This window comes from Egretta garzetta, unplaced genomic scaffold (assembly GCF_000687185.1).
Source record: "Egretta garzetta isolate BGI_Z169 unplaced genomic scaffold, ASM68718v1 scaffold769, whole genome shotgun sequence".
NCBI lineage: Eukaryota > Metazoa > Chordata > Aves > Pelecaniformes > Ardeidae > Egretta > Egretta garzetta.
In genome coordinates, this window is record NW_009260831.1 from 479,632 (window position 1) to 506,361 (window position 26,730).

Consider the following 26,730-nt stretch of genomic DNA (forward strand, 5'->3'; position numbering starts at 1 on the left):
CCTGCTGTGATTATTCTTATGTTCCAGAGGAGTCATTATTAGTATTCTTTGTATAAAATTCATTAGCAGTAGCTGCTTGATCTCCAAATAAATAAGTTGTTTAAATTGTTAGTAGAAAAAGGCTAATTATGTAAATGGATTAGGTCGTCAATATTTCATTTCCAGATGCTTTTCTCCCTGCTAGGTAATGCTTCATCTTCTATAAATATAGAATGATATAGTGCACTATTGACTAAGTATTCATCTCGTTGAGTACAGTGCTCTCCTGCTAACTAGTAGGGCTGTATACAGCGATGGAGACATAAGGCATCTTAATACGTTCTTCATTGCATTTCATTTGCTTTAAGTGTTTCAGTCCTAACATTCCCCATTCTTTGCTGGTTATTTCCTCTGCAGCTGAACCCCACTGAGAGCAGCAGGGCTAGCAGCCAGTACCGCTGGCCATTCTCTGGGCTTTTTCCCTCCCTGTTTGCCACAGGCTCCTCTCTCCTTGGGTCTCCTATGAACTCCCCTGAACTTGGATTGTGTAACTAGTAACTGTGTTGGTGCTTGCTGCAGTTAAATCACTAGCTAGGGCTTTTGCTTTGTTCATTTATTTTTAGTAAAACGTGATAATCCAAAGCTGCAAAAGTAGTGCTCTTCTTCCATACCAGCTGTGTTCATTGCAGTTTTGCCTGGCTTGCATCACACATTAATCTTTTATTACTGATCATTATATTAACTCTCACCTGCCAGCTGTGAAATGACCTGCAGAAAGACATTTAACAATTGCCTGTATCCACTGAGTTTACAGTATACACTTTAATCAATGCTCAGGATTAAATTAATGCTGATAGGCAATTTCCAATATCTGGCATCCACGCGATAAGGGAATTGGGCTTTTCTGGGCTGCTTTTTCTTTTTTTATTAACAGAAAAGGCCTATCTGTATTTCACGGTGGATCATGTAAACTGTAGTACTGACTCATTGCCGAATTTTGAAACCACTGAATTATGTCAAGCACAGTATCAGTTGCTTTCTTTAGGACCTTAGTTGAGCTTTTCAAAGTAGGAAGTATTACAGACACTTAAACTGGTTGTGTAGGACAATGAAACAGAGTTTTTGGCAGATTTCATGATGTATCCAAGAGGGAAATATTTTAAACGGTGCATGGAAGGTGCAATTTAAAACAATCTATGGATGGTGTTTGCAGGTTCCATTTTTATATGTATCAAATGTTAAAAACATTGGCAATTTTGGAGAAGATACTACACTGAGGAGCGTGAAAATGATTTGTCTTGGGATTTTATACTACTGCGCATCCCTGGAGTAAGAGATGAAAAGCAAATTTGAGCTTTAGTTACTCAGAACACACACAAAAGACAAAGGAGTATATTTGCTCCTAGTTGGTACAAAGCTGGTGCAAGTACAGCATAAAGGGAAAGTAGAACTATGTGTTGCTGGAGAACATTTACTCAGTACCGCTTAACAGACCACATTCCCTTTCAATCCTCATTATCACTAGGAGGACTGTGTGCTTTTAAAGAAGGTGCACAATCCTTCTGTAATAAAGAGAGAGCAAACAGATGAGGGTTTTTTTGTTTAAAGTATCTTATTCTATATCAATTTCTTATGGTTGATGAATGGAATTGTCAAGATCCAGGAAACAAGAATGCACTTTGTTAACTAAGGTAATATTAACTAATGCAAAGTTTGCAGGATATAATTGGACAGAGATTAATGCACTTACAGTTAACAGCAATTTACATGCCCAAGACATCACATCACTCTGATGATATCATCAGTTCATAGTATATTACTTTAATAAATGAGCAGTGATTTTGTACTTAATTCATTACCAAAAACATTGGTGTGTAAAAGTCAGAAGCAGACGACTATAGTGTTTGACTGGATCCTGTCTTACATATTTCATTGCAGGTGTCAGGAAGAGTGTCCTATTGGGACATACGGCTTTCAGTGCACACAGAGATGCGACTGCCAAAATGGTGCAAAGTGTTATCATGTAAATGGAGCGTGTATGTGTGACCCTGGATTTAAAGGGATTTATTGCCAAGAAAGAATGTGTCCAGAAGGGTTTTACGGCCTCAAGTGCAACAAGAGATGTCCTTGCAATATTACCAACACTCTCAGGTATGTACATCATATTATATACTAGTCAAATAAAAGCATTGGGAAAAAATTCAATTAACTACACCTACACCTTTTTTCTCTGTAGTTTTAATTAAGAACACAGAGAGTTCCTCTGGACTGCAACTATTGATTTAAATGACCTCAGGTTTGGAACCATAAGCCGCAGTCCAGCCAGCTACTAAGCATGTATCTGTTAACTATTTAAACAGTTCTGCTAAAATCTGAAACAATCTGACATATGGCCTTATCCTGTAACTGCAGTCTTCTAGGCATAAGAACTATCACACGATGCCCGTATGTATGTATAATAGCCCACCAAAGTTTAAAAAATACAGATATATTTACTCAAATCCATCATTTTGGCTCTTTTTATGGCATGGGTTTTCTTGTTAGATCTGTAGACAGCAAGGGGACTTTCAACATGAAACCTAATTTGCTTCAGTTTATGTCTCAGGGCAAATTACCTTGTTGAAAACACTTCAGGCAGATGTATAAATAGACTGAAATCAATATCCCCAAGTCAGTCTATGGAACTGTAACGAAGTCGACATTGTCAAAATAGACATCTCTTCTCTTCTCATGTGTGCCTATTTTTGCTCTTCATTCAGTATGTGTATGTGTGAAATACTCAGGAAAACAAATATCAGGGAAGTATACCTAAAATGGAATATGCCTCACTTAAAAGGTCAGGTTTCGATGTTTTATTCCCTTTTGCTTTTTTTAGTATCTGATTCTTGAGGTTCTCATTACTAAGAGCTAGAGCCACAAACAGACTTCAGCACCTAACAGGAGATAGGTTGAATTTGCTTTCCCATTACAGGGAACCCTGAAAAAAGGAAGAATTTAACACTCTTGCCTATTATCCTATTTGTTACCTTCTGTAACTCCTTGCCTTGTTCACTGATGGGTGGAATTGCTATTTGGAGATTCCTCGCTCCCTCACATGCAGTAAAGGGAGCCTGGACAGCAAAACCACCCTGCCCTGAGCTATTCTGATGGACTAGAGCACCCGCGTTTCCTTGCTGTGCCTGCAAGATGCTGAGCCCCTCTGCTCCCACTTGACTTCCTCCTTTTTCTGTCCGCTAATGTTAAGCATTCATAGCCAACTCAGGATTGTGTAGGCTTCAGAGGGAGGTGGGGATAATTGATGCCCAAGCAAATATGCCCTTGATACGGACATTCTTCAATTTTAAACCAGACAGGTAGGGACCTGACTGTCTTGCTGATGATGACAAACCTACCTTGCAGTCTTGCAGCCTGCTAAAATATAAACACTCTTCTCAATTATGTATGCAAGCGATACCACCTAATTTGTGTGCATGCACACACACACATACACACGCGCAAACACTTCAGGCAGATATGTTTGTGTGTTTGAGATAGACTCTGTTTGTCTCAGTCTTGGAAATAAACAGGTGATCTGTCTTGTGAGTCCAAGTTCGGCTGTGAGTGGTGAGGTTTTGCTTAACTGAAAGTCAGAGCTCACAATGGATTATTTAAAGGCCTTGTAATTCTGATGATCTGAGTCCTCTACAGAAAGATAGCTCTAGCTCTGTTGGATTTGACAGCGAGGATCCAAAGCCTTCAACACCTCAAAGGTAGCTCTGTACAACAGGCTTCTATCACTTCTGATTACTTTATGTGTCATGAAATCACTGCAAAAAGTAACATCCATAAGGTGTGAGCTGAGCATTATACACAAAAGCTTAACGTGTTGTACTGAGGACAGGGGATATCTCAAGAATTACTGCAGAGTGAACTAAAATATAAATTCCTCCATGTCACACTACTCTGCAGTACCTGCCAGAGTGCATGACTTAAACCTGCGGTAAATACAAGGTAAACTGCTCAGTGAAAGCTGTTCTTCTTGTGTACTGGAGGGTGAGAATATGCTCTTGGACAGTAGCTGACGCAGTGTCTCTTCACCCCCTTTCCTAGCCTGCAGAAACCTGTTTGTGTGCCCATTTTCCCCGAAAGGTGTAAATAAAGTGGAGGGACTACAAGCCATGGGCAAGGCTGAGCTTGGCTGCTGTTTCTCAGCTAACTGCTCAATTCATTAGGAGTCTTTTGAGCGGGGGAAGATAGTGGGTTTGAGGGTGCATGAATTCATCCTGGGTTACTCAAAGGACTATGTGGGAGATGCTCTGGGGGTTTGCCAGAAGATCCTTCCTGAAAGAACAGACTGGCACCGTCCCACTGTGAAGAAAGGTGAGATCTCAAGTTCAAGAGAGCTCAGAAAGGTGCAGGGTGGAATCCTCTCACAGCTCTTTTCTGGGCATGTGGTCATTCTCACACACCGTGTGCCTGACGTGCCTGGTTGCTGTCTGACAGGTATATTTTACGCCTTCCCTCCCATCACCGCTCCCTCAGCTTCGCTTGCAGCATCCTCTGCTAAGATGGTATCTCCGTTTCCTTAATAAATGAGTCTAGTCTCTCCATTGATAAAATCTCCCTTTTTCCTACATCTTATCACTGCTGTTATGGAACAAAGAGATATCAGCAAGCTGTAGATCTGTAAATGTTCTTTCATTCATCCCTGGTATTTCAGCTTTCCACTTTTCAATGAGCTCCTCAGAGTGCTGTCAGTCTCTGAGCTGAGGAGTGTCAGAGTTGATGGGAAATGACCTTCTCCAAAGGCACTCCACATTCTGAACAAACCCTTTTACCCATTGTTTAACCAGCCCCACACAGCACGCTTCTCTTCCCACCCACCTCCTCCCATTCGTCCCCTGAATTTTCATCATTACTGGAATTATGGTCTTCCAAAGTGATTCATTTACTGACAGCCATCTATTTTCCCCAGAAGCAGTTTAAATGGTTGGGTACTTGTTGTGATACCTAAGTGTGTAGGTCTTGTGGTTTAACCCAGCTGGCAACTAAGCATCACGCAGCTGCTCACTCACCCTTCCCCGCGCGGTGGGATGGGGGAGAGAATCAGGGAAAAAAGTAAAACCTGTGGGTTGAGATAAAGACAGTTTAATAGGACAGCAGAGGAAGAAGATAAAAAGAGGGAAAAAAAACCCCAAAACCCAATGATAATGATAAAGGAATACACAATACAAGTGATGCACAATGCAATTGCTCACCACCTGCTGACTGATGCCCAGCCCGTCCCCGAGCAGTGATCCCCGCCCCCCAGCCAACTCCCCCCAGTTTATATGCTGGGCATGACATCATACGGGGCCAGTTGGGGTCAGCTGTCCTGGCCGTGCCCCCTCCCAGCTCCTTGTGCCCCTGGCAGAGCAGGGGAAGCTGAAAAATCTTTGACTGGCGTAAGCACTGCTCAGCAACAACTGAACCATCAGCGTGTTACCAACGTTCTCTTCATGCTAAATCCAAAACACAGCGTTATGCCAGCTACTAGAAAGAAAATTAACTCTGTCCCAGCCAAAACCAGGACAGTAGGATAATTATATAAACACTTGAAAGAAGGTGAGGGAAGATGCTTAATTCTGTCAGTGATTTTGACTCATGTGATCTGGCTATTGGAGAGCTGGCTGGAACAGAAAGTTCTGGGGGCTTTGAGGAGCAAGTTGAGGAGGAATATTAAGAAACACACACTCAGCTTTTCTATTTTCATAGATCTATCTATTTTAATGTCTGAAGAGACCAGTGTGATCATCTAGTCTAACCTTCTGCATAGTAACAGCTGAAGAACATCTTCCAATAATTTCTGCATCAAAGCATGCTGAAAGGCACTTTGTACAGGACTTTTGAACAACCCCAGAATTAGGTAATTTAGAGTGTGCTGGTGACTTGGACTGTCCTTCCACAGGGAAAGGTACACCTGTAAAAAATTCCCCCATGCAAAAAGCCCATGTTGAGACAGTCAGAAAGGCATAATCCTGGTTTGCTCTTCTGAAAAACAGAGAGGGGAGTGCCTATCTGGAATAGCCTCAGCCACCCACCCTTCTTGAACACTGGTGTGGAACCATATGCCTTTAGTAATGTCTTCCCCGGTCAGAGACATGAGAAGGGAAAGAAGACATGGTGATCTCTTATGCCTCGATGCTTTCCTACCATGACAAAGTCTAATGAAATGGATAGATGTCCAGAGGCTCTAATTACTGCCTCAACGCTGAAAAGTTTGGAAGGACCAAACTCCATGGGCCTTACATGAAGTTTTGCCTTAACCTAAGTCGATCTTGCGCTTGAATGAGGCTGGCTTTGAAGACGTGCTGGACTGAAGTTGTGGCCCTACAGTCTCATTGTGGCTACTTCTTTAAAAGCCAGAGGGCATTTTGGCAAGGGAGACTAAATGTAGTATCGACACTAAAAGACAGAAAATACTGTTAAAAAAGGATTAGGGCTGTTGTTAATTAAGATGAGATGACTGGTGCTAAGTGTATAAACAGAAAGTCAGGAAATTCACTGGGAAGAAGTTGTTTTGGCTGAAAGATGTGTGGAGAACAAATTCAGAATTTGGAACAGACTGTGCTGTCTAAAGCATTTCTTTTCCCAATTTGCCTTAAGAAAGTTAAATTACCTGGTTTCCTCAGATTTCCTCAAAATTAGATGCTTAAAAAATGTAAAGGTCAAAAATGACTTTCTGTTTTTCAGTTCAGCTAGTACATTTAAAAAAATAAATCTTTCATTGCTGTAAATGTAGCTCAAAAGCCAGGGACCATACAGCAGCTTCCAAACTGCAGCAAGAGCCATGGAACAATTTCCTTCTCATGCCATGTTGTGCGCTGTGGACAGCTTCCAGTTTCCACCTCTGCTTGGCCTAGCGCCAGAGAAACGCTTGGCTGCCTGCATTCACTCTAGGTTTTCTACACTACCCCTTCCTGTTATGCAAGGGATTTGAAGAAATAAAAGTTGTTAAGATTCGATGCAAAATACTGATGTATCACACTGCCAAACTCTGTCAAGAGTGTAAGGTTCCCTTCCTGCTTGCAGCAAGCGGTTGGAAAGCAGATGTTAGTGGGTTTGCCTTCTGGGAGCCTTTCAGAGGCCTCACATTGTCTTACCCAACTGTTAAGTGATCCTTTTCCAGAGGAATTGTTTGCATTCCTTAACTTCAGTTTATTGGTGGCATGGAGAAGTGACTTACAGCGTGCTGCACCCCAAGCTGGCAAAATGTTACATGGACTCAGGACCTTGAAAGGTTCATTCCGAACAGGAAGGGAGGAATTATATGAGAAATTCACATTGCTAACTGTATTTCCTATTCTTTGCTCTAACACATTTGCCATTAAGTGCCTCAACCTTTTCAACTTCAATGCAGATAGCATTTAGTTCACTGGATAGACTGGATGTGTAGGCGGCTGGCTGGCTGATAGATGAGTTTCCTAGCCATAGTTACGTGTCTACATAGTTGAAACAGAATTAAATTTTACAGAATACCAATATAATGAGAGAGAATAACTCTTAATTCACACATACCTGCATACATATACTCTTTCTACATCATGAGCTACAATATATCTAGTATGCAAGTCTGATGACTTTAATTACTGGAATAGTTCATACATACCAGAATAGAAAAAACAATTAATAATAACAACTTAGTACTATCTAGTGATATCAGCTGCAGATCTTCAAAGGGATTCCAAAGGAATAAAGGCACCATTTTACAGATGGGAAAGACAAAGGCAGAAAGAGTAAGTTACATGGCCAAGATTCACTGGCAGGATTGGGAAGAGAACATCTGTCTTCTGAATTTTGGTTAAGCATCTAAATCACAGCCATCTTCAAGTTAACACTGCCTCACCTTGATTGTCAAAGAATTGTTTGTGATTCAGGGCATTGCATTCTTTGTATCTGAGATATCTCCTCTGTCCCCTGGCTGGACGTAGCCTGTAACCTCATTTCTGACCTAGCCTCACAAGGCTTGAGGTCCTTTTGCTTGTTATGCTACCATAACACCACGGTGTGTGTTAATGTCTGGCTTGCCAAAACCTTTGGAAAGATTTATTCTCTTACTCTCAAGGAGAAGTTTCCCTTCCCCTGGTGTACCGCCTATTCACCAACGGTTGCTACCTACCCAGAACTATTGTTGGGGGTACCATAACTCTGGAATTTAACGTGGAGGATTTTTCTTAATCCTAAAATGCCAGCACTCTGTGAGACAGCAAAAGATAAGTATTTCAAAGCATTGAAGGACTGCAAGTGCTTCACCTAGAAGAAAAACAAAACAGTGATATACTCAGGCTGATAATAAAATTGTTCTTGTTTCAACAAGAAAATTCTATGGATGCAGGGACCCAAACATCTGCATTGGACTTTTCCTAGCGCATAGCCTCATAAAAGAGTGGGAAAAGGCTTTACGGGGGCAGAATATGGTCTCAGCCTTCTACAGGACCTTGGTTTGGAGTCCAAGCCCCCTGGCTCCTGCAGACCCTTCTGCAAAGCCTGTTTGGTTCTTGCTTCTTATTTTAGTGCCTGTTAGGATGATTTTTAGTCCTTAATACATAGCTTGCATCCCATGCAAAAAAGCTGTCCATTTTGATGAAGGAGCCAACCTTGGAGTAGAAATTCTCACTGAGTATAGTATTTTCAATTGAATTGTCATAGACTGATTCAAACTGCCATGATCATATATTATGTTTGAAAGATTTAATTTAGCCAACAGATGCAGTTCTCACAGACCCATATGATACGTGCAGTAGTAGTGAAAATAGAGAAAGAAAAAATCCACTTTAAAATATTTCTTTAATGTTTAGCTTTCTGCTCCTATTAGGTAATGATTAATAGACACAGAGGGGGAAAAAACGAGCTTTTATTATTTTCATCTGAATGTTAAGAGGTGCTTTGTGAACAACCATAATTTCAGGGACTGCTTTGTCAGAAGAATTTCATGGGTGGTAGTTTGTTAAGCTGATGAATTGTTTTAATTAGTCAGTAAAACACTATTTATGATGAAACATATGACACTCACAAAATTTGATCATTCTTAGTCACAACAGAATGTGACTAACCTCTCCTACCAGTAATTGCCAGAAACGTACTTGGAAATTTCGTTTTATGAGGTTACCTTGAAAATTAACATATACGATATTAATTTTATAGGTGTAAAGAAACCCATTCAGTCATGTCTGCAGTATTAAGCTATAGCAATAAATAATCGTAAAGGAAAATAAATAGTTTCTATGAGGCAAAAAAACGGGAGACGGGTCCATGGAGAGGTGCCACCTTGCAGAACTCTATTCTTTCCAGTTCTGAGAATAATAGAGAAAATCTGATTTGTAGCGATATTATTTCTCATCTTTCTCCCCGAGGGCTAGACAGTGCTATTATGGTGCAGTCTTGTGGTGCAGAGGCCCTCAGAGCATACCGAGCGCTCACACGCCCAGCCAGCCTCAGACAACATGGGGTCCTTTTCCAAAGGTCAGATTCCCTCTCCATCCCCTGCTCTCTCATCTCCCCAAAGTAGACATCCCCCTGTGCTATCCCTTCCCCTCCCCCCAAAACCTCCATCTTTTCAAACCAGGACTTAACACATCTCCAGCTTTCCCCTCCGTTCCTAGCCCCCAGCCACAGCCTCAGCGTGGCTGTCCTGCTGTGGGAAGTTAGTGCCCTAAGGAAGCCAGGGAGATGCTCTTTCTGTTCGTAGAAGAGAAAATGCTGAATAAAGATAAACTGTTTCCCAGCAGGAGGAACAAAGGGCTAAGTCTTCCACCTACTAGACACAGAAGGACCAGGCATTGTCCGGTCTTTCGGCCTTGATTCCATTTCTACTTTTCTCTCTGTGTGCTTTTGCAACAGTGTGGAATTGTCTGAGCAGAAATGAAAGAGGATTAATGTTGGGCAGCAATGCTCATTATTAGGCATAAAGGTACTTGACTCATTTCCCTGCACAGCTGAGATTTAGTCCCAGGGCTCTTGTCTACTTCTGTCCCAAATAAATCCCAAGGCTTCAGGTAGTAATCAGTTCTGTTCACTATGGCTGAATATTCCCTGCAAAACACTTTTCCAAGGAGATTTTTCCCTTCCAAAGCACTTTCCTTTCTACTTCTCCCTGTGGTGGCACTCACTTTTAAAGCATAGAATAGAATAGAATAGAATAGAATAGAATAGAATGGAATGGAATGGAATAATAGAATAATTTGTGCCACAGGACTCAGGTTTATCTTCACAACTCTCTTGATTGCATTCCTCCATCTGTTGGAATTTCTCCTAACCCTGAACATCTTTAACTAACTGTATGGCGCATATATGTCATACGCCAGTATGGCTTAATTGTGTTTATGTCAGTAATCCCAGGCACATTGATTTGAGAATGGAAAAGCACTTCAAAGGTGTAAAGTTACCAGTGCTGTGGCTGTTCCCAGGTGTTTGGAAGTGGTGTGCCAGGCTGGCATTTAGCACCAGATTCCCTATTCTCTTCCTAAGTTATACAGCTGCTTATATTCACAATCCTTAACAGTTTTCAGGTTTGCTCTGTTCTTAGTGTGACTCTTGCTGACATTACATGTAAAACGTTCTACTGTTGTTTACAGACTGTATTTTTCTTTCATGTCTACATCTCATCAATGTCTGTCTGTCTTCATTAGTTGCCATCCATTGTCTGGAGAATGTAGCTGCAAAGTTGGCTGGGCTGGACTCTACTGTAATGAAACCTGTCCCCCTGGATACTACGGCGAAGGCTGCCAGCTGACCTGCCCTTGCCAGAACGGTGCAGATTGTGACAGCATCACGGGGAAGTGTACATGTGCGCCAGGATATATGGTAAGTGAGAGCAGTGAATAATGGGGCATTTCATAAGGTACCTGCAAAAAATTAAAGAAGATTTGAATCGGTTTTCAAATAATATTTGCATAAAGTGGCCAAATGCAGGTAATTTTTCCCGTTTCTATCATAAATCCACATAATTCTCCTTTGAGCAGTGTCAACTTATTACTTCTGGTTATTTACTTAACATCAGTATTGTAAGTTTATTACTGTTAAAAGGATAAAGACATGGTTTCCCATCGTACATTCTAAGTCAAGACATAACAAAAAAGATGTCAGATTATTGTCTGCCTGGAAGAGCAGAAAAAGAATTCTCATGGCCTTTCAGCATGTTCCTTGTCAGTCACACTGTGATTTTAATAGATGAAGATCTTTTAAAATGTTACAAATGATAGAGCAATTTATGTCTTTTCTGAGCATATATGGCAGGTGTCTTTTACCTGAGCATCAGAAAGAGCTCCAGACATACTGAGGTAAACAAGCATTACATTTTATAGATGAGATATAAAATGGCTGAAGAAATCAGCCAAGATGAAACAACAACAATTCAGAATTAATGATTGCCAAGTTGCAGCAGAAAGTATTAGGACATGGATCCAGGTGTCCAGTCCTGCTGCAGCTGAGCATAATGGAACTCTTGCTAGCAAGTTCCATGGTCATCCATATATGAAGCACCTCTTCACTTCAGGAGCACACCATGGACGAGATCGGCTGGCTATGTTTAAGAAATAACGTTTCCTAAAGAAAAAAAATTATTTTCAAGAGAGAATTCCACCATAACTTCATTAGCAGTTGTCTTTCTGTAATTTGTGTCCTTAATTTTACATGATCTGTCCCCACAGGCATATCTATATGTTTTCTATACTATTATAGTAATTATTAGCTATAGTTACTAAGTTTATTAGAAATCAAGCTTCAGATTCAAAGACATTCCCAATATTTTTAGAGCTTCCACTGACATTTGGCAGCCAAAACTAAAAAAGCCTCCTAGACAAGTTTTACCCTGTATTGGTTTACATTACAACTTCAAAATGAGATGAATAAATATCTTCAAATACTAGGGAGCATGAGATGTGATCTTCGACCATGTTGTAGCTCTTTTGATTTGTGTTTATGAAACATGGTGGACTTCGTACCAGGAAGCTTTAGAAATAACGGGAGGGGAATGGCATGTTGGGTCTGGACAGCAGAGCAGCCACCTCCTACCATCAGCACCCACCGCAGTGTTTAGGGTTTTCTTGAAAAAATGTTGCAGTATTCTGCAGGGACATACGCTGCTGTCATCTATAGGGGAAGGGTGCACAGCTCTGTGACAAGATCCATAGTGTGGGAGTTCTGTATGAGATTGCTGGGATGCTAAAGCCTTTTTAGCCTCCCTCGTGTTTTAAGTCCACACATGAGCTTACGATCACCAACTGTCATCTCCAGGACTGTGGAACTGGAGTTATGGCTTAAAGACACTTGTTCTCTGCCTCGTGTCAACAGCTGAACCTGAAAGTGGGAGCTTCCATCTAATTTCCAGGGGTTCTCTCAATGCCAGGTGTAAACAGATTTATTTAGGTTTGAGGGGTAGGACTGTTAAAAGCATCTATGCAAGACACTAGTATTTAGAGATGTACAAAAAAGAAGAAAAGGGCTTTGAGGTTTGATTCCCCACTCACACTTACAGAAAACAAGAACTTACCTTCTCTGTACAATGGTGATTCACAAGTATTCATGCAAAAGTGGAGGAAAGAATGAAGGCAGCAGCATGTTAGTAACAAATGCAAAATAGAAAGATACCAAGGTCCTCTTTCTTATCAGGAATGCTGTTCAAGTTTGCAGCACAAAAATATTTGGGGACCCTTTACTGTACACATTTGAAAAAAAGCATAGTTTGTCCGATATATATATTGCTCCAAGACAGTATTATTGCAGTCATGAAGCCTGGGAAGTTCCTATTGCATTGCTTCAAAATAATATTTAATCTCATAATAAAGAGCTTTCTTGCATTGACATTTAAACAGCTTGGTTATTGAGGATAGCTTTATAATCACTGAAGCATATTTAGGCATTAGTATCATTGCTCTCTCATAATATACTATAATCTCTGGCAATTAGTCCATGAGGGGAAGTAAAGCCTTGAAATTGCTAATTTATTGCCTCTGAAGCATATTTGTCATTCGTATGCATGCCAGATGACTTGAGTTACAATGGTTCTTTCAAATGCTAGAGAACATAGGCTGTAAAGAAAACTTGACAGGAACCTTTACTTCCTACCCCGGAATGGCAGTGTCCTGCCGAGCTGCTCTTGCCGTATGCTCCATCGTCTGGGCAGGGAGACGGTGTCCGCACTGCTTCACGAGGCAGCCTGCGGGTCATGTGAAAGATGCTGTGGGGCCAGAGCCCTCTCCAGGCTTGAAGTGGCTTATCTCAATGACACACTCAAGACCAGCCTTTGCCTTCAAGTATGCCTGCCTGCCTCTTGCTGAGGCAATGGGGAGCTTTGCCTGCGGGTAGAATTTTGCCCTTGATTTCAGCCAGCCTGCAAGCGAGTGGCCAGCCTGTTCATGAATGCAGGATGTCTGCTTTGGCAGCGCTGACAATACGGAGATGCTAATACAGAACTGGGCAGAGCTAATTATTCAGAAAAGCCATAAATGAATCCCTTTTGCTTTTTCTAGCATGAGGCTTGGCTGATGCAGCTACAGGGTCAGGAATTTTGCCATATGATTGGAAAGAATGAAAGTGGGATCAACATCTTACATTTTACAGAAACATTTGATCTACACAGGATTTTATAGAGCAGAGCAGGCTGAAGGGTTTTTAAGTAAGGGGGGAAGGAAGAGAATATGATGGGACATGGGATATAACTGCCGATTCTAACAGCCAAGACGGAGAGGTTGGACCCATAGGATTTTTGGGTTACTGGATGCCTAGAAAACATATTGACCAAGAAATTACCGTCTCTTCCTGACAAAGCACTCCTCCAGCCCACTTCTTTTGCACAGATGGCTTGTTTTTCAACTGTGCCCTGCCTCGGCTGTGTCAGGGCAGCTGGGCAGGGTTTCAGAATGAATCATCTGCAATCCCAGCCAAAACAGGGACATTTTGTTGGGATGCAGAACAAGCCATTAAAAACACAAAGCATCTGGTCACCTTTATTAAATGTATTAAGTAGAAAGGCAGCCATCCCATAGGTTGACATGTACGTGAGCAGAGCACTTAATTTTTGGAAGTTAAGCAGATTCAAGTTTTAACATAAAAATGTACATTGTAGCTCAGAAAATAATACATTATTTATTAGCTGTGACATTTCCAAAAATTCAAATGCCAAAACTAAATATTGGTGAGCTTGCAATTTTTGATAGACTTTCAAAACATTTTATGTCATCTTTTTTTTGATGAATATTTTGGGTCAGACTCAACAACCAGATTTGCACTTACCTAGCTCTGAAAACAAATTATGCTGCTGTAAAGATGTTACTGGGTACAGGTTGTTTGTGTGAGGTTCTGCTATGACTGTGCTCACGCTAGGGGATCGCGCTATTTTAACTGTATGGGTGTCGAGTGCAGACACTGTGCGGAGATTTGCCTAAAGAGGCAGCTGAGAAACCTGAGTGATCCACAATTCTTCCCAAAACAGCCCAGTTCTTGGAGGCAGCATACAGGACAATAAAAATAGGATAATAGGAGCAGAGGAGACACAGCAAAATCTTCTTCCCCAAAATCACCAAGTATGTCTGGAGCTACTCCTCATGTGCTCCAGCAGTAGAGTCCACACTGCAGGCCTGTTGGAAACCCTGTGCTTATTGCATCTCACTAGAGATGGGAGGATAAAGGTTGTATCAGTTGAATTAAGATGATTTCAGGGAATCATCATGATAAGCATGCCAATAGGGCATTTCCCTGAAACTGGTATTTTTAACATATTTGAGGATTGCCTCTCAGTGCTCACGTGATAAATTGCCAGTGATGCTTTTCTAAAGAACAGTTTTGAAAAGCCGTTCTGCTGCCACCTCATTTGTGGCAAGAAGGAATCTGGTAAACACACAGGGAGTACACAAAGATCAGCCTTAAAACATATACAGGGAGATTCTTGACTGGTAGAAATTGGATCCTCACTCCCACATGCATACAGTTGCTCCTTGCAATAAATTACTTGGATGCAATTATGGGGGTGGTAAGGGGTTATACTAACTTGTACCTCCCCCTCCTTTCAAATTCTGCTTTAAGATGCTCTCTTACAAGCCCACTAAAGTCAGTTGTGCAGTAGGGATGTAAAAGAAATCAGGATTTGCCCTATCCTCTCTTCTTTTGTTTTTGGTTCATTGAATTTTATTCCTGTAATTCAATAAATGTGGTAAGGAAGGCCAGAGGATATGAATTAAATATGACAGGAGACCACAGGAATCCTGACCTTCTGTCTCACAAGGAAATCTTGCAACCAACCCCCTGCACATACCTATCAGCGTTCTAGCTACTGAAATCATTATAAATGCTGTTGAAATACAACCAAATTCACCTTCTCCATTGCACAGCTAATTGCAACTTCCCTGAAAACAGTCACTATCTAGAGACCTCATTCTGTGATATGCCTTTGTTTCTTTATGGATGCTTTGTTTTCTTCCTTTGAAAAATGGATTTAACTTCAAATGCTTTCATTCTGTCTATTGTGGCAAGGAGATATGTAGTTAAAACATTTCTCAGCCCAAGACACTCCGAGAAAACTTCAACACTTATCTATGGAATGTGCGGTCAGCTTTTACTTCGGCGGGCACTTAGGTCTATATTTCACGTCTAGATGACAGAACTTATATTACTTTAAAGAGTTCATCTATTTATGCTGCAATTTTTTGAAGACCTGTCTGTTTTTATTGAACCCTGCATGCTGGCAAGCAAAGCTAGCACTTCATCACCAAAATGAAAGAATTCATTTTGACATTTTTCTATTCCTCAACTATATTGGTACATCCCATGCAAGCCAATCACAGTACAGGAAAGTATGGAAACTATAGGAGTGACGACCTCTTACTAGAAGGTTTTTCAGCTGTTGGAATGTCACTTGGATTCCCTAAGACTTTCCAAGATATAGCCCAGTACTGTGCATCTATATCCGTTTGCATCTTCTGTTGACGTTGCATCCAAATCGCATTTTAAAAACATAATAAAATAATGCCTTTCAAATATATCCTTATGTAGTGCTTATGTATATATGTCTCTGGCTGAGCTCAGTGGGAATCTGTGCACTTAAGAACTGAAACACAGGCTTAATCTGGGTCTGTAAATCCATAATTTTGCCTAATATGCTAGAGTTTCTCAACATAATGGTTTTTCTACCACAGGGGTACAAATTGCTTCCAAGGTTTACATGTACATGCCTGCACATCAGAGTAGAAGTCAGCCACTGTAAGACACAATAAACTATAGCTCGAGCACTTAGTAAAAATAAATGTATATTAGAATGCTATAAACCTATTCAAATGCCTAGCAAATGTATAACAAACTTTGTAACAGGTAATCTCTCAGTCAGTACAAACACCCACACACAGGCTCCGGCCAGTCTTAGACTGCCCCATGCCTACCCAGTGAGTAAAATGATCAATTTACTCTTCTATAGGGTAAATGAGGAGCACCATAATTTTGTGTTGCCTATAGAGGTCATAAGGAACTTACAGATCCAATCTGTTGAGTCTTCCAGCCATGACTGCCTTCTGGCTCATACAGTATCTCTTATTCCCTGAGGAAAACATACAGAAGAGAAAAAACAATCTTTCCCTCTGTATTAAAAAAAATTGAAGCCTGCTCTCCTGTCCTACACCTTTAAAATTCTCTGTGTTGTCTAAAAGCAAAAAAAAAAAGTAAATAGAAAGGAGCACCTTATCTTATCTTCAACTGAATTTTCCCTGAAGGACCAAACTCCCAGGTAGGTCTGGAGGAATTTGAAGAGTCATTGCCTGTAGGTGTTTTCTAAACACTCAAGGTTGATAAATACAAATTTATCAGAATATTCCCTCTCTTCTACATGTTTGCTTTCATCTTTATTCTAAATGTATCATCCTTCACCACTTCAGAAGGAAACAGGAAAAAATGAAGGAGACTTCTTTGTCTTATAAGCCCCTGGTTCAATAGTAAAGTTATTTTATAAATTTCACAAAATTCTTAATATAAAAAATGAACCTAAGGTTGGAGATAGTGGATCTGTTTTGGGGGCTTTAACTCATTTAAATGATCCGTTTCTCTTTGAGATAATTCCAAAAGCACTTCAGTGGACGCTCATCTCAGAGCAACAGGGCACCTCATCAAAAGGTTTAAAAAGAAAAGACGAGGGGAAAAAATCTTCAATAGAGCCTGTGTCCTTTTATCCGTGATTTACCGAGCATATCAGTTACCCCCCTTTGTTAAGGGCTCTTTTCATTTATAGGTATAAAATAAATTCAACCATTTTATCAAGATGTTCTTGTTACCAACCACCAGTATAAATTTTACTTGCTGTAGGTGGGGAAAAGGTTTTCTGGCACAGCAGTTGTCCAATTAACTGGAGCATTACAGGCAACAGAAATAGTTTGCCCCATCTCATTTCATGAATTACCTAGATGCACAAGGAAGATGCATTTTCTTCTCACCAGTTTCCTATTTGTATTCATAATCCAATGTCTCAAAACCATTGTGAATGGCTGGCAGTCGTGGCAATGGGTACACAAAAAGGCATCCACACTGTGCAGGTGGGTTTGAGCATAGGCTGTAGCTGGGAGTGAGTGAATTAATAATTAATAATAAAAGTAAACCAAGTTGTCCTATAAGTAGTGGAGCTAAAAGAGCCTTGGTTTCCACCAGTTTCTATCGTTAGCCCCCTGGTCTTCCCTACGCCACTGTGGTAACCCTGTCTCTCTGTCAGGTCTCCTATGATACTTTAGCAAAGGACACTCCAATGGGCTCATGGACCTCAAATTCACATAATCCCTTCCCTGCATAACCAGGTTAAAAGGAAATGATTTTGCCTGAACAGAGATTGAATACTAAGTCATGATGTGAAAGAAATTGATTCCCGTGCTCCCAGCCTTTGAACTCTTTCCTATTTATTGTTTTTTTCCCCTCAGTTATTCAGAAGTCCTAAGTAAACGTCATTTTAAGATGTTTGGGAATATCCTTCTGTAGCCATGACTAATTCCTTAGCTATCCTTGGAATAAGGAGACGTAGACAATGGAAAGGCAAACCCAACCCAGGATGACTATCACTGGTGATCCAAGAAGCAGCTCAAGAGGGAAAGTCCCTGCTTGGATACAGAGAGACTAGTGGGATGCAGCTGAAGAAACAGTGGAAAGGCCTGGCAGCTTTGAAGTGTTCTGAACAATTTTGAGAAGATTGTTTTTGTAGAAGTCAGCAAGAAGGAAATGCAATCTTTTATAACGGATATTGATGCGAGTTTTAGGTCTGGGAGTAAAGTGAAAGACAGGGATATGGGAAATTCAACTAAAATAACTTTTAAAAACTGGAAGATGTAACTGTGCTCTGGGAAACCATGATGTTAATGGTTAACTTTAAGAAGTTAAAAATTATATTTGCATGGTGCTGGAAAAGTGGATTAAGATGAAAATGCTATTAATTGCGAGAAAATCAGTCACAATAACACAATAAGGTCCTCGGTACTAACTAGTGCTTCATCCTAGATCCACCCTTCCCTGGCTCTGGTCTCTGACGAACGCATTGTCCTTGGAACTTGCATTTCCTTGGTGTCTTCTAGACAGAGATAAGTCTGAAAATTCATCTGATAGTTTTTTCTTGGCTTACAAATGACTTCGCAAGTGGACATGGAACAAGAAGAGGGCAACAAAAAACACTCTGTTCCATACAGCCTAATTAAGAGTGAGCTGGAAAATTGTTCTTGAAATGAAAGAACTGTCACTTTCCAGTTGTACAGAAGTTTTTTCTGTCAGCTGGGCTGCATGTTGGTAGGTCTGAGTTTATTAATATAAATCAAAACATCTCATGTCCAATGTTTTGGTGCATTCCCCGCATAAGTAGAGCTGGTAAGGAGACATTTGTACCTATCAGGACTTTTGCATATTCATAGACCAGAAGAAAACTACCTCTGAATTGCATCTTGATATCCCTTTTCATCGGTGACCTCTGATTTTCTTACCCACAACTCTATCCATACAAAAGTACATATTTATGCGTGTAAAATGGCCTTACTTTTATTGTTTTGTAGGCTGTTGGGACTAATAACAGACTATAAAGCTTTGCATCCCTAGGCTACCAGGTCTGATCCAGGCCAGGTCAGTACAGATTGAGAATTATCTTCTCTCGGCTGTGCAGTGGCCTGCATGAAATGACTTTGGTCTCAGTCCAGCTCCCTGTGGATCTCTACGTCCATCGCAAACCCCATTTCTATCAGCAGTGATTGGCAAATTTGCTGGCAGACTGAGCCATTTTACTATTTTACCTTCACAAACGATTGCTTCAGGTCAAGCTTGGTGGCGTGGCTGTGTGATCCATTTCAAAGGCCCTGTAGGACTTTTTCAGGTACTCAGAGCTTTCAGAACAGCACCCTTCATAAGCATTGCAAGCCACCCAGGTTGTACTGCATCTTTCTTAAATGGCAGATGCCTTTCTGAAAAGTCAATCCACCTCTGAGATGGCCCTGCCGCATGTAGACTCAGAAATGATGAACATCGCCTCAATGCAAAGAAACTGGATGTGGACTAAACCCAGTATTTCAATAACAACTCACAAATGGATTCTTCTGGCTCTGCTGTATTACAGAAGATATCTCACATTCAGATCCCAACGGGGAAGATCATTACGGGGAGGCCACCTGTGTATTCCCAGGCTTTCAGACTAAGCCGCTCCCCTATGGATTTTTATATCAATGGACCAGGTGCTTGCTGCCTATTAGGCTTGTTGGTGTTCTGCCCCCGGCGCTCGTATTCACCAATTAGACATTTCTGCTGGAGCACTGGCAGCCACAACGTTTAGGGCCCCGTGTTTTCCTAAACCCTGACAGTGTTCATGTCAGCACCTGGCTGCATGAGCCATAATGAAGGGTCTTCTCGCACTTCAGGGCATTTGCTGTATGCTTTTGAGCAGGTAAACTATTGTACCGGAGTATTTAACAAGGTCACTGGATGCACAAGACACACTGGGTCTCCCTCAGTTGTGGAAGCTGCATCCCTTTCTTTGAATTCAGTGGAATTTTTCAGACCCTTTTATGAACGACTTCTATTTCATTTTGTTTTCTTGCTCTCTTATCAACATACAAGCTCCAGAAATTGTCTGTGACAGCTCAAATTCTACTTTGTCAGCCCAAGTTTACCTGAACACAACTGCTAGCTTCGGTAGGATTGTCCCAGATATACAAGAGTGGAGTTTGTCTCAGTGACTACCTCTGCTAATGAGAACTTATTCAGTCACACACAGTGTCTATAATTTGATAAGAACTGTGAGAAAGTCCCACATCTCCTCCTCTTTCTTCCTATATTTACTTTTACTTGTGGGCTTTGCTGCAGTTTTATTTACCTGAATAACTCCAAAGCTTTCATAAGTGGGTCCAAAGGAACCAACTTCATATAGAAAGCCCGAATGCCTCTGCCTTTGTTGCTAGTTGACATATTTCCTGTATTTTATCCTTAATTGGCAATGTGGCTATGTCAAATTGCATTTCCTTTTCTGTAGCCTCATTCAGAATCAGTGGAGCTCAATATTCTGTTCAGACTGAGTTATTTGATCTGAATTTTGCAGAGGAATAAACTGCTTGCCAATAGCAGTGTCTCTTTTCATCTATTAAGCTTCTAAATGTGTATATCTTTACCCACACTATCTGTGGATCTGTGCAGAACAGTGTTGGAAGCTGACTCTCCTGGTAGTACAAATTGCAAACTGACTTCATTAAAACCACCCTAAGTATAAGAATTAAGTCACAGGTTAGTTTTTCATTTTATTTTCTGCCTAACTGTACTGTCAAAGGAACAGATTTTGTCCTTTACAATCAGACATGTATAAATGGAAAATCCTGGTGTGTTTTCTTACACCAAAAAGCAACTGAAATTTTACCGGATCTTGAACTCTTTTGCTGTAGGTTTAGATTTAGGAATATCTGTGAAAGTTTGCAGGAGGTATCTGTTTAACTGCCTCTGTATGATTGCCAGCTTATTTGCCAGCTTTTCGGAAGGTATGTTGCGAACCCCATTAGCTTAAAGTTGTCGTACCTTTTCTTTCTTAGATGTTTTCTGGTTTTTGCTTTGATCCTTTCGCATGTGGATCACGCAGCTCAGAACCAAGGTCAACCACAGGTGTTAGTATCATCAGCCCCATGGCTGGATATTTTCCATCCACATTGCTGCTTCTGTGGCTTCGGTGCTCTTAGCAAGGGACCAGCTGAGGATACCTGCTGTGTACAGCACATTTAACTCTGTCTGGACTTGGTCCATCCAGCCTGTGTGAACAAGAGTTCACTGATGTACTGAGCTTGTTTGGCACCTTCTGCTCCAGAAAGATGCAGAACTCAGGTAGTGACCACACTGGTGAGTGCAGGCAGTGTGCTTGGTAAGGAAGTTTAGATTTGAGGCTGTGCTTGGACATTATCCTTAATTGTATAGTACAGCTGTAGAACAATTCTAAAAGAAGGTCTGCAAATAACGCAGAACTATTGGCACTGTCACATACAAAGCTAGTAACGAATTTGAGGAAAGGTTTCATGTTACTGAATGACTGGGTAGGTCGAAATTCAGCGTTCAAAAATGCAGAGTAATAGACAACAGGAAAATAACATTAAGTAAATACACAAAAGGGGAGTTCTAATTTAATTCCTACCATTCAGGGAGAGAGATCAGGCAATCACAGTGGATAGGTTTCTGAAAAACTCAAACGAGTGCTCAGCACCAGTCAAAACCCAAACAAACCCAGCGCACCAGATAGAATTGTTAGACTGATCAGGAAGAGAACAAAACGGGATGGAAAAACCATTTTTGTGGTATTGTATAAATCCATAATATATCTAAATCTCAAATTACTGTGTACAGTTTGGCTGATTCCTACTTACAAAGGATATAATGGAAGTAGCGAATGGTGACAAAGATCATCTTTTATATGGAATAGCTTCTATACAAAGAGTGGCTCGATAAGCTAGAACTCAGCTCAGAAAACAGATGGCTGAGGAGGGAAATGATAGAGATCTATGGAACTGTGGATGGTGCATAGAACATGAACAAGGAATGGTTATTTACTATTTCTAATAACACAGGAACAAGGGGCAACCAATTAAATGATTGCACAGCAGGTTTAAAGACAAAGATAGTGCTTTTCACAGAATGCGTAATTAAATTGTGAAATGGCTCCCATAAAATGAGAATAAGAGAGTGGGATGATTTTGCTTAGAAAAGGGGTCACCGAGGGTAGATATGTGAGAGGTCTCTCCCACCATGGGGGAAGGGGAAGAAGGAACGCATGTTTGCTATTTATCAGAGTATAAGAAGTTTCCCAATTAAAAATCAGGCAGTGGATTTGAAGCAAACAAATAAAGATCATTTTTCTCCTTTGTATTTATAATTAAACTGTGGATCTTCTTGCCAGAGGACGTCATAGAGGCTGAAAGTATAAATGATACCTTTTATTTCCTGTTTTTGCAATGTCCTTTTTGCAGAACTGTTCAGACTTGTCAGCCAGAGCCCAGATTTATTATTGTAAGAAAGTCAGGAGGCCACAATTATTCTACAATGTAGATCTTGGACTGTGCTGCTCGGGCTGTGTGGACAGAGCAGAAACCATCTCTATTTTCCAGACAGAGATACTCCCATAAAATAGCTGGTGCAGAATTGTCATAGCCAGCTCCGAATTCTCACTCTGAAGGACACTGCACTGCACTGAAGTGCTTCTCCATATCTCCAAATGGTTTAGGCTTCTGTTAGCCACTGATATGCTCAAATCTGAGAAAGAAAATGATGGAACTGCACATAGTGTGTTGAAATCTTTCCTTTACCATAGCGATAGCTCCAATTCAGACACCTCCCTTTAAAAAAGCGGAAGAAAACAGCTTTTTTTTTCTGTACCAGTAGTATTCAAGGACCGCAATTTAGTATTTCAACACACTTAGCTAGCTTCTGTCCCGCAGTTTGGACACAAGGAGCTTGCTGAGTACATCATGAAGAGCACATGTACCAAGTATGTACTTCTCAGGCATGTAAATACTTTCCACTAACCTGAAATAATGCACATCATGCCTGGGCCATTTTACCTTTTGGGGTGTTTAATTGTGATACAGCCATGGGGTTTTGAGCATTTTAGAATAGCAGCTGATCAAAGCTGATTATGGTAACAGCAATGAGCCCCACAGATGTTTGACTCCTTATAGCTTCCCCAGAGTTAAGTTTAAAATATTCTGAGAGTCTACTCCCTGCCTCACCTGAATAAATCTGCGGTGGCCCTATTCCAGATTTAAATTGCTTTAACTAAACAGAGGACTTGGTTATCCAGCTGGCCCCATAATGTGTATTAGTAATCCTCCTGATATAGGCATGATTTACCTGCCTTGATAATACATCTTCCCATTAAGTAAATCTAAAGCCAGGTATTATAGATGTTTTCATTTCCACCTGCAATACCTGCTCCATAAACAAGCTCCCCAGCTCTACTGTGAACAGAATTAGGAGTTTGTTTTTCATGTCTTGCCCTTACGTAGCCAGCCGCTGGGGCTGGCCGAGCTCTGCACACCCATCCGATTTAGCTGCACGCTGACCTCCATCATGTTTTTTGAACTGTGCATGGCTATGGTGCTTGTACTCCATTACTGCAGCCTGTGGGAGGCTGTCCTCTCAGGTGCGATGCGCCGTCTCACCAGATGAAATGTCCCGAGGAAATGATGTAGGAGTTGTTTTACCCGGTCTAAATCCAATCTCCTATTTTTGGAGAGGGTCCTCCTGGATAAATGTGTTTTGTGATATTTTATTAGGTGAAAAGTGCTGACTGTATAAAAAAAATCTTGTTCAGAGGTTGATGATCATCTTTTTTACTCTCCACACTACTTTCCTTGTGAATACATTTAATTATATGATGCTGTATTCATTGCCTTGCTGACACTAAAGTGCTCTGCAGTTAAGGCCTAAATACTAAACCAGGCAGATATTCAAGCGTTGTAAAGTTAGTCTCAATTTCTTTGCCAGCAACAGCGCTGCACTGATTTACGGGAAGCGGGGAGGAGGGTGCCATCTCTTGCCTGCTCTCTTTATTGAATTCTCTTTCTTTTTTTTAATGCCCATTTTTAGGTGGCCTGAACAGTAGGAATGGATTTTTTTAATTGCAGATAACTGATATTGGGCATATTTTTAGTGCAAACTAGAAAACTTCCCCGGTGGTAAGGGGGATTATAGTGCTCACTGACAAAAATCCAGCTCAGGTTTGCTGAGTTTTAGTATGTAAAATCCAATTTTTAAATGAAAGTTTTATTTTTATTTGTTTTCACTTGATTTCATGGAGGCAAAAAAACCTCACAAAGCGAGAATTTGCTGCCTTCATTCTTACAGAGTACTGCTCCACTTCATCACCGGTTTTATTGTGCCAGAGCATTGTTCCTTTTGGATGCATGAAGTATGCTGGAGCTAAGATGCTGGAGGGCAGGAGAGCGGTGAGATTCTGCTTACCCCCCTCTTCAAAAGATGAGACCTATCTTGCACACGCGGTGTCTATTAGTTTGCCTGTGAGGACTTACTGTATGTGGTGCATGCACATGGAAAAAAACCTCCCTGTGCCTGGAATGAGGGCAACCAGGGCAGCTCTGCTGCCACCAGTGTTGACAGCACAGCTCGCCTCCATCACCAGTTCCCCATGACTTATTGGGACAGGGACATCATACTCAGACACAAGACCTCAGGGCCTGGATTCCCAGTTTGAAAGGACCCTGAGCCAGTGTGCAGTGCCTGACTCCTTAGATCCTGCACAATAAATCCCTCACAGTTGGGATTTACTGTGCTGGAAACCACGAGCTCTGTGCAGTTAATTCCATGCATGGTGTCTAGACTGAAAGGCTGCACAAGTTCTCCAGTCTTGATAGGTACAAATTATTGTAGCCACGTGCTAATCAAAGGCTTTCCTAAGCTGAGGCCAAAGGCTTCCCAAGGTGCCTGGTCAATGGGATGGGGAAGGTCCCATCTGGGAAGCAGGATGGATAATTGTCACTCTGAAACCCATACAGCCCTGGGACCATAGGGCGGTGCTGGGTCCCTGTGGCACGTCCAGGTTCTGCAGTACGCTCAGAGGACTGTGATGCTGCTGAGGTGCAGATTGGGGAAAGCTTTGCAGATGGCTGTTGGAAGTGCTTTAGGATTTAATGAAAGCCTTCAGCATTCCAGACTGCCAATTGGTATGTTTTTTGAAGAGTCATGAGCTGTGAAGTCACGTTTTAAACATAAGAAAGCTCTTCCCCATCCTTTCCACCTTACCCCATCTACTCCCATAGAAAGGACAAAGGGAAAAGGAGACTGAATAAGGTCATCAGTGGTTTCATAACGCTGTTTTAGATGTATATCAAACTCTAGCATAGCTACATCGTGTAATGTTACAAAGTGGGTAAAGGAACATTTGTCAGTTCTTAGTAACGGCGATTACCTGCAAAGCGAACGTGTGGCTTGTTCAGGGCACAAGATCCTTCCCCAACCTTTTTTCTGCATTTTTTCATTAGCACCAATAATAGCATCTGCAGGGAGTAATTAGTAACACCCAGAGGGGAAAGGAATTCTGCCAGAGGACATCATTATGTCTCAAAAACTAAAGATGCTGTGGTAAGGTCATGAATAAATTGCTTGAGTCTTGGGTGGAGGAGAACACCGGTAAAAGTACAAAGTTTCCTACTGCTGCTAATACGCTCATGAAGAGCACATTAATTTCTGCTGGAACACCATTAGGGAAATTAGTTTGTTCTGACAGTTTGTGTGGCTGGATACCATGTGTTTACCTTCAGGGAATGTTTGTCGAGAACCACTTTGGGTTAATTGTAAATGTCACGATTAAATAAGTAAATGTACAGAACTGTATCTGTGATCTGCATCAGTGCACAGACACTGTGTACCAGCACACTGGTGTGCCACGTAATGTGTGTACATATAAATATATACTTCTGTGTACCAAATCCATACCAATCAGCTTATCTAGACACACAGACATCAGGTACAAACAGCACCTGCGTTTTGTCTTTCCGATCTGCTTATCATTACATACATATGGCACCGCACCATCCCCTTCTTTTATTTAATGTCTGCACCGTGAGCTCTGAGAACGGAGCACGGAGCTTCCCTGTTGCTGGTGACAAGCGTTGCACCTCTAATTCATCTGGCACAGACAAGACGAGGAAGGGGAGACGGAGGAAATCAGAGACCGTGTTAAAAATCTCAGATTAGTTGGAGTCACATTACAGATTACTAAAGGTTCGGATATGTTGCCTTTCAGTGTTGTCAATCGCCCCTGATGCACAGGAGTTGAGGATTTTCAGCACCTTGACAGATTAAACCTTAGGAGCACTCAAACAAACCTGTCACATAGGTCTTTATCATGCAAACTTGAGGCCAAGTTCAGTAACAGCCCTGTTAGTCGTCTGCATTGCAGAGGCCTTGAAAAATTGATTTTCTGTTTTGCCACTGACTTCAGTGGAACCAGGCTTTAGCCCTCCAAGGCAAATTTATTCCTCTAGATTGTCGCTACTTCTGAAATTCTTAACTTCACATCCTTAAATAATCAAACTTTGAGAAAGACCAGGTATGAATGCAGACTTTGCCAGGTGGTGTTGACCACTGCTGGGTTGTTAACTCCCCTTGTGGTCTGGGATACCCTTTTTTTTCCCTCTGAAAATGTATTTCACGGATTTAAAGGCCTAATCCAAAATGTACAGGAATAAATACAAATCTTTGCATTGAACACGGGAGAAGGAATTTAAAGGGAGTTAGTAATTGTTTACAGCAGGA

General features: G+C 41.2%; 1 protein-coding gene across 1 annotated transcript in view; it reads left to right on the forward strand.

The window, feature by feature from the left end:
• MEGF11 (multiple EGF like domains 11) overlaps positions 1–26,730 on the forward strand; it is a 192,980-nt gene that overhangs the window by 115,573 nt on the left and 50,677 nt on the right. The window contains exons 6-7 of the mRNA XM_035902339.1: positions 1,918–2,130; positions 10,626–10,800. Coding sequence (XP_035758232.1) covers positions 1,918–2,130; positions 10,626–10,800 — 388 coding nt within the window. The remainder of the gene's footprint in view (positions 1–1,917; positions 2,131–10,625; positions 10,801–26,730) is intronic.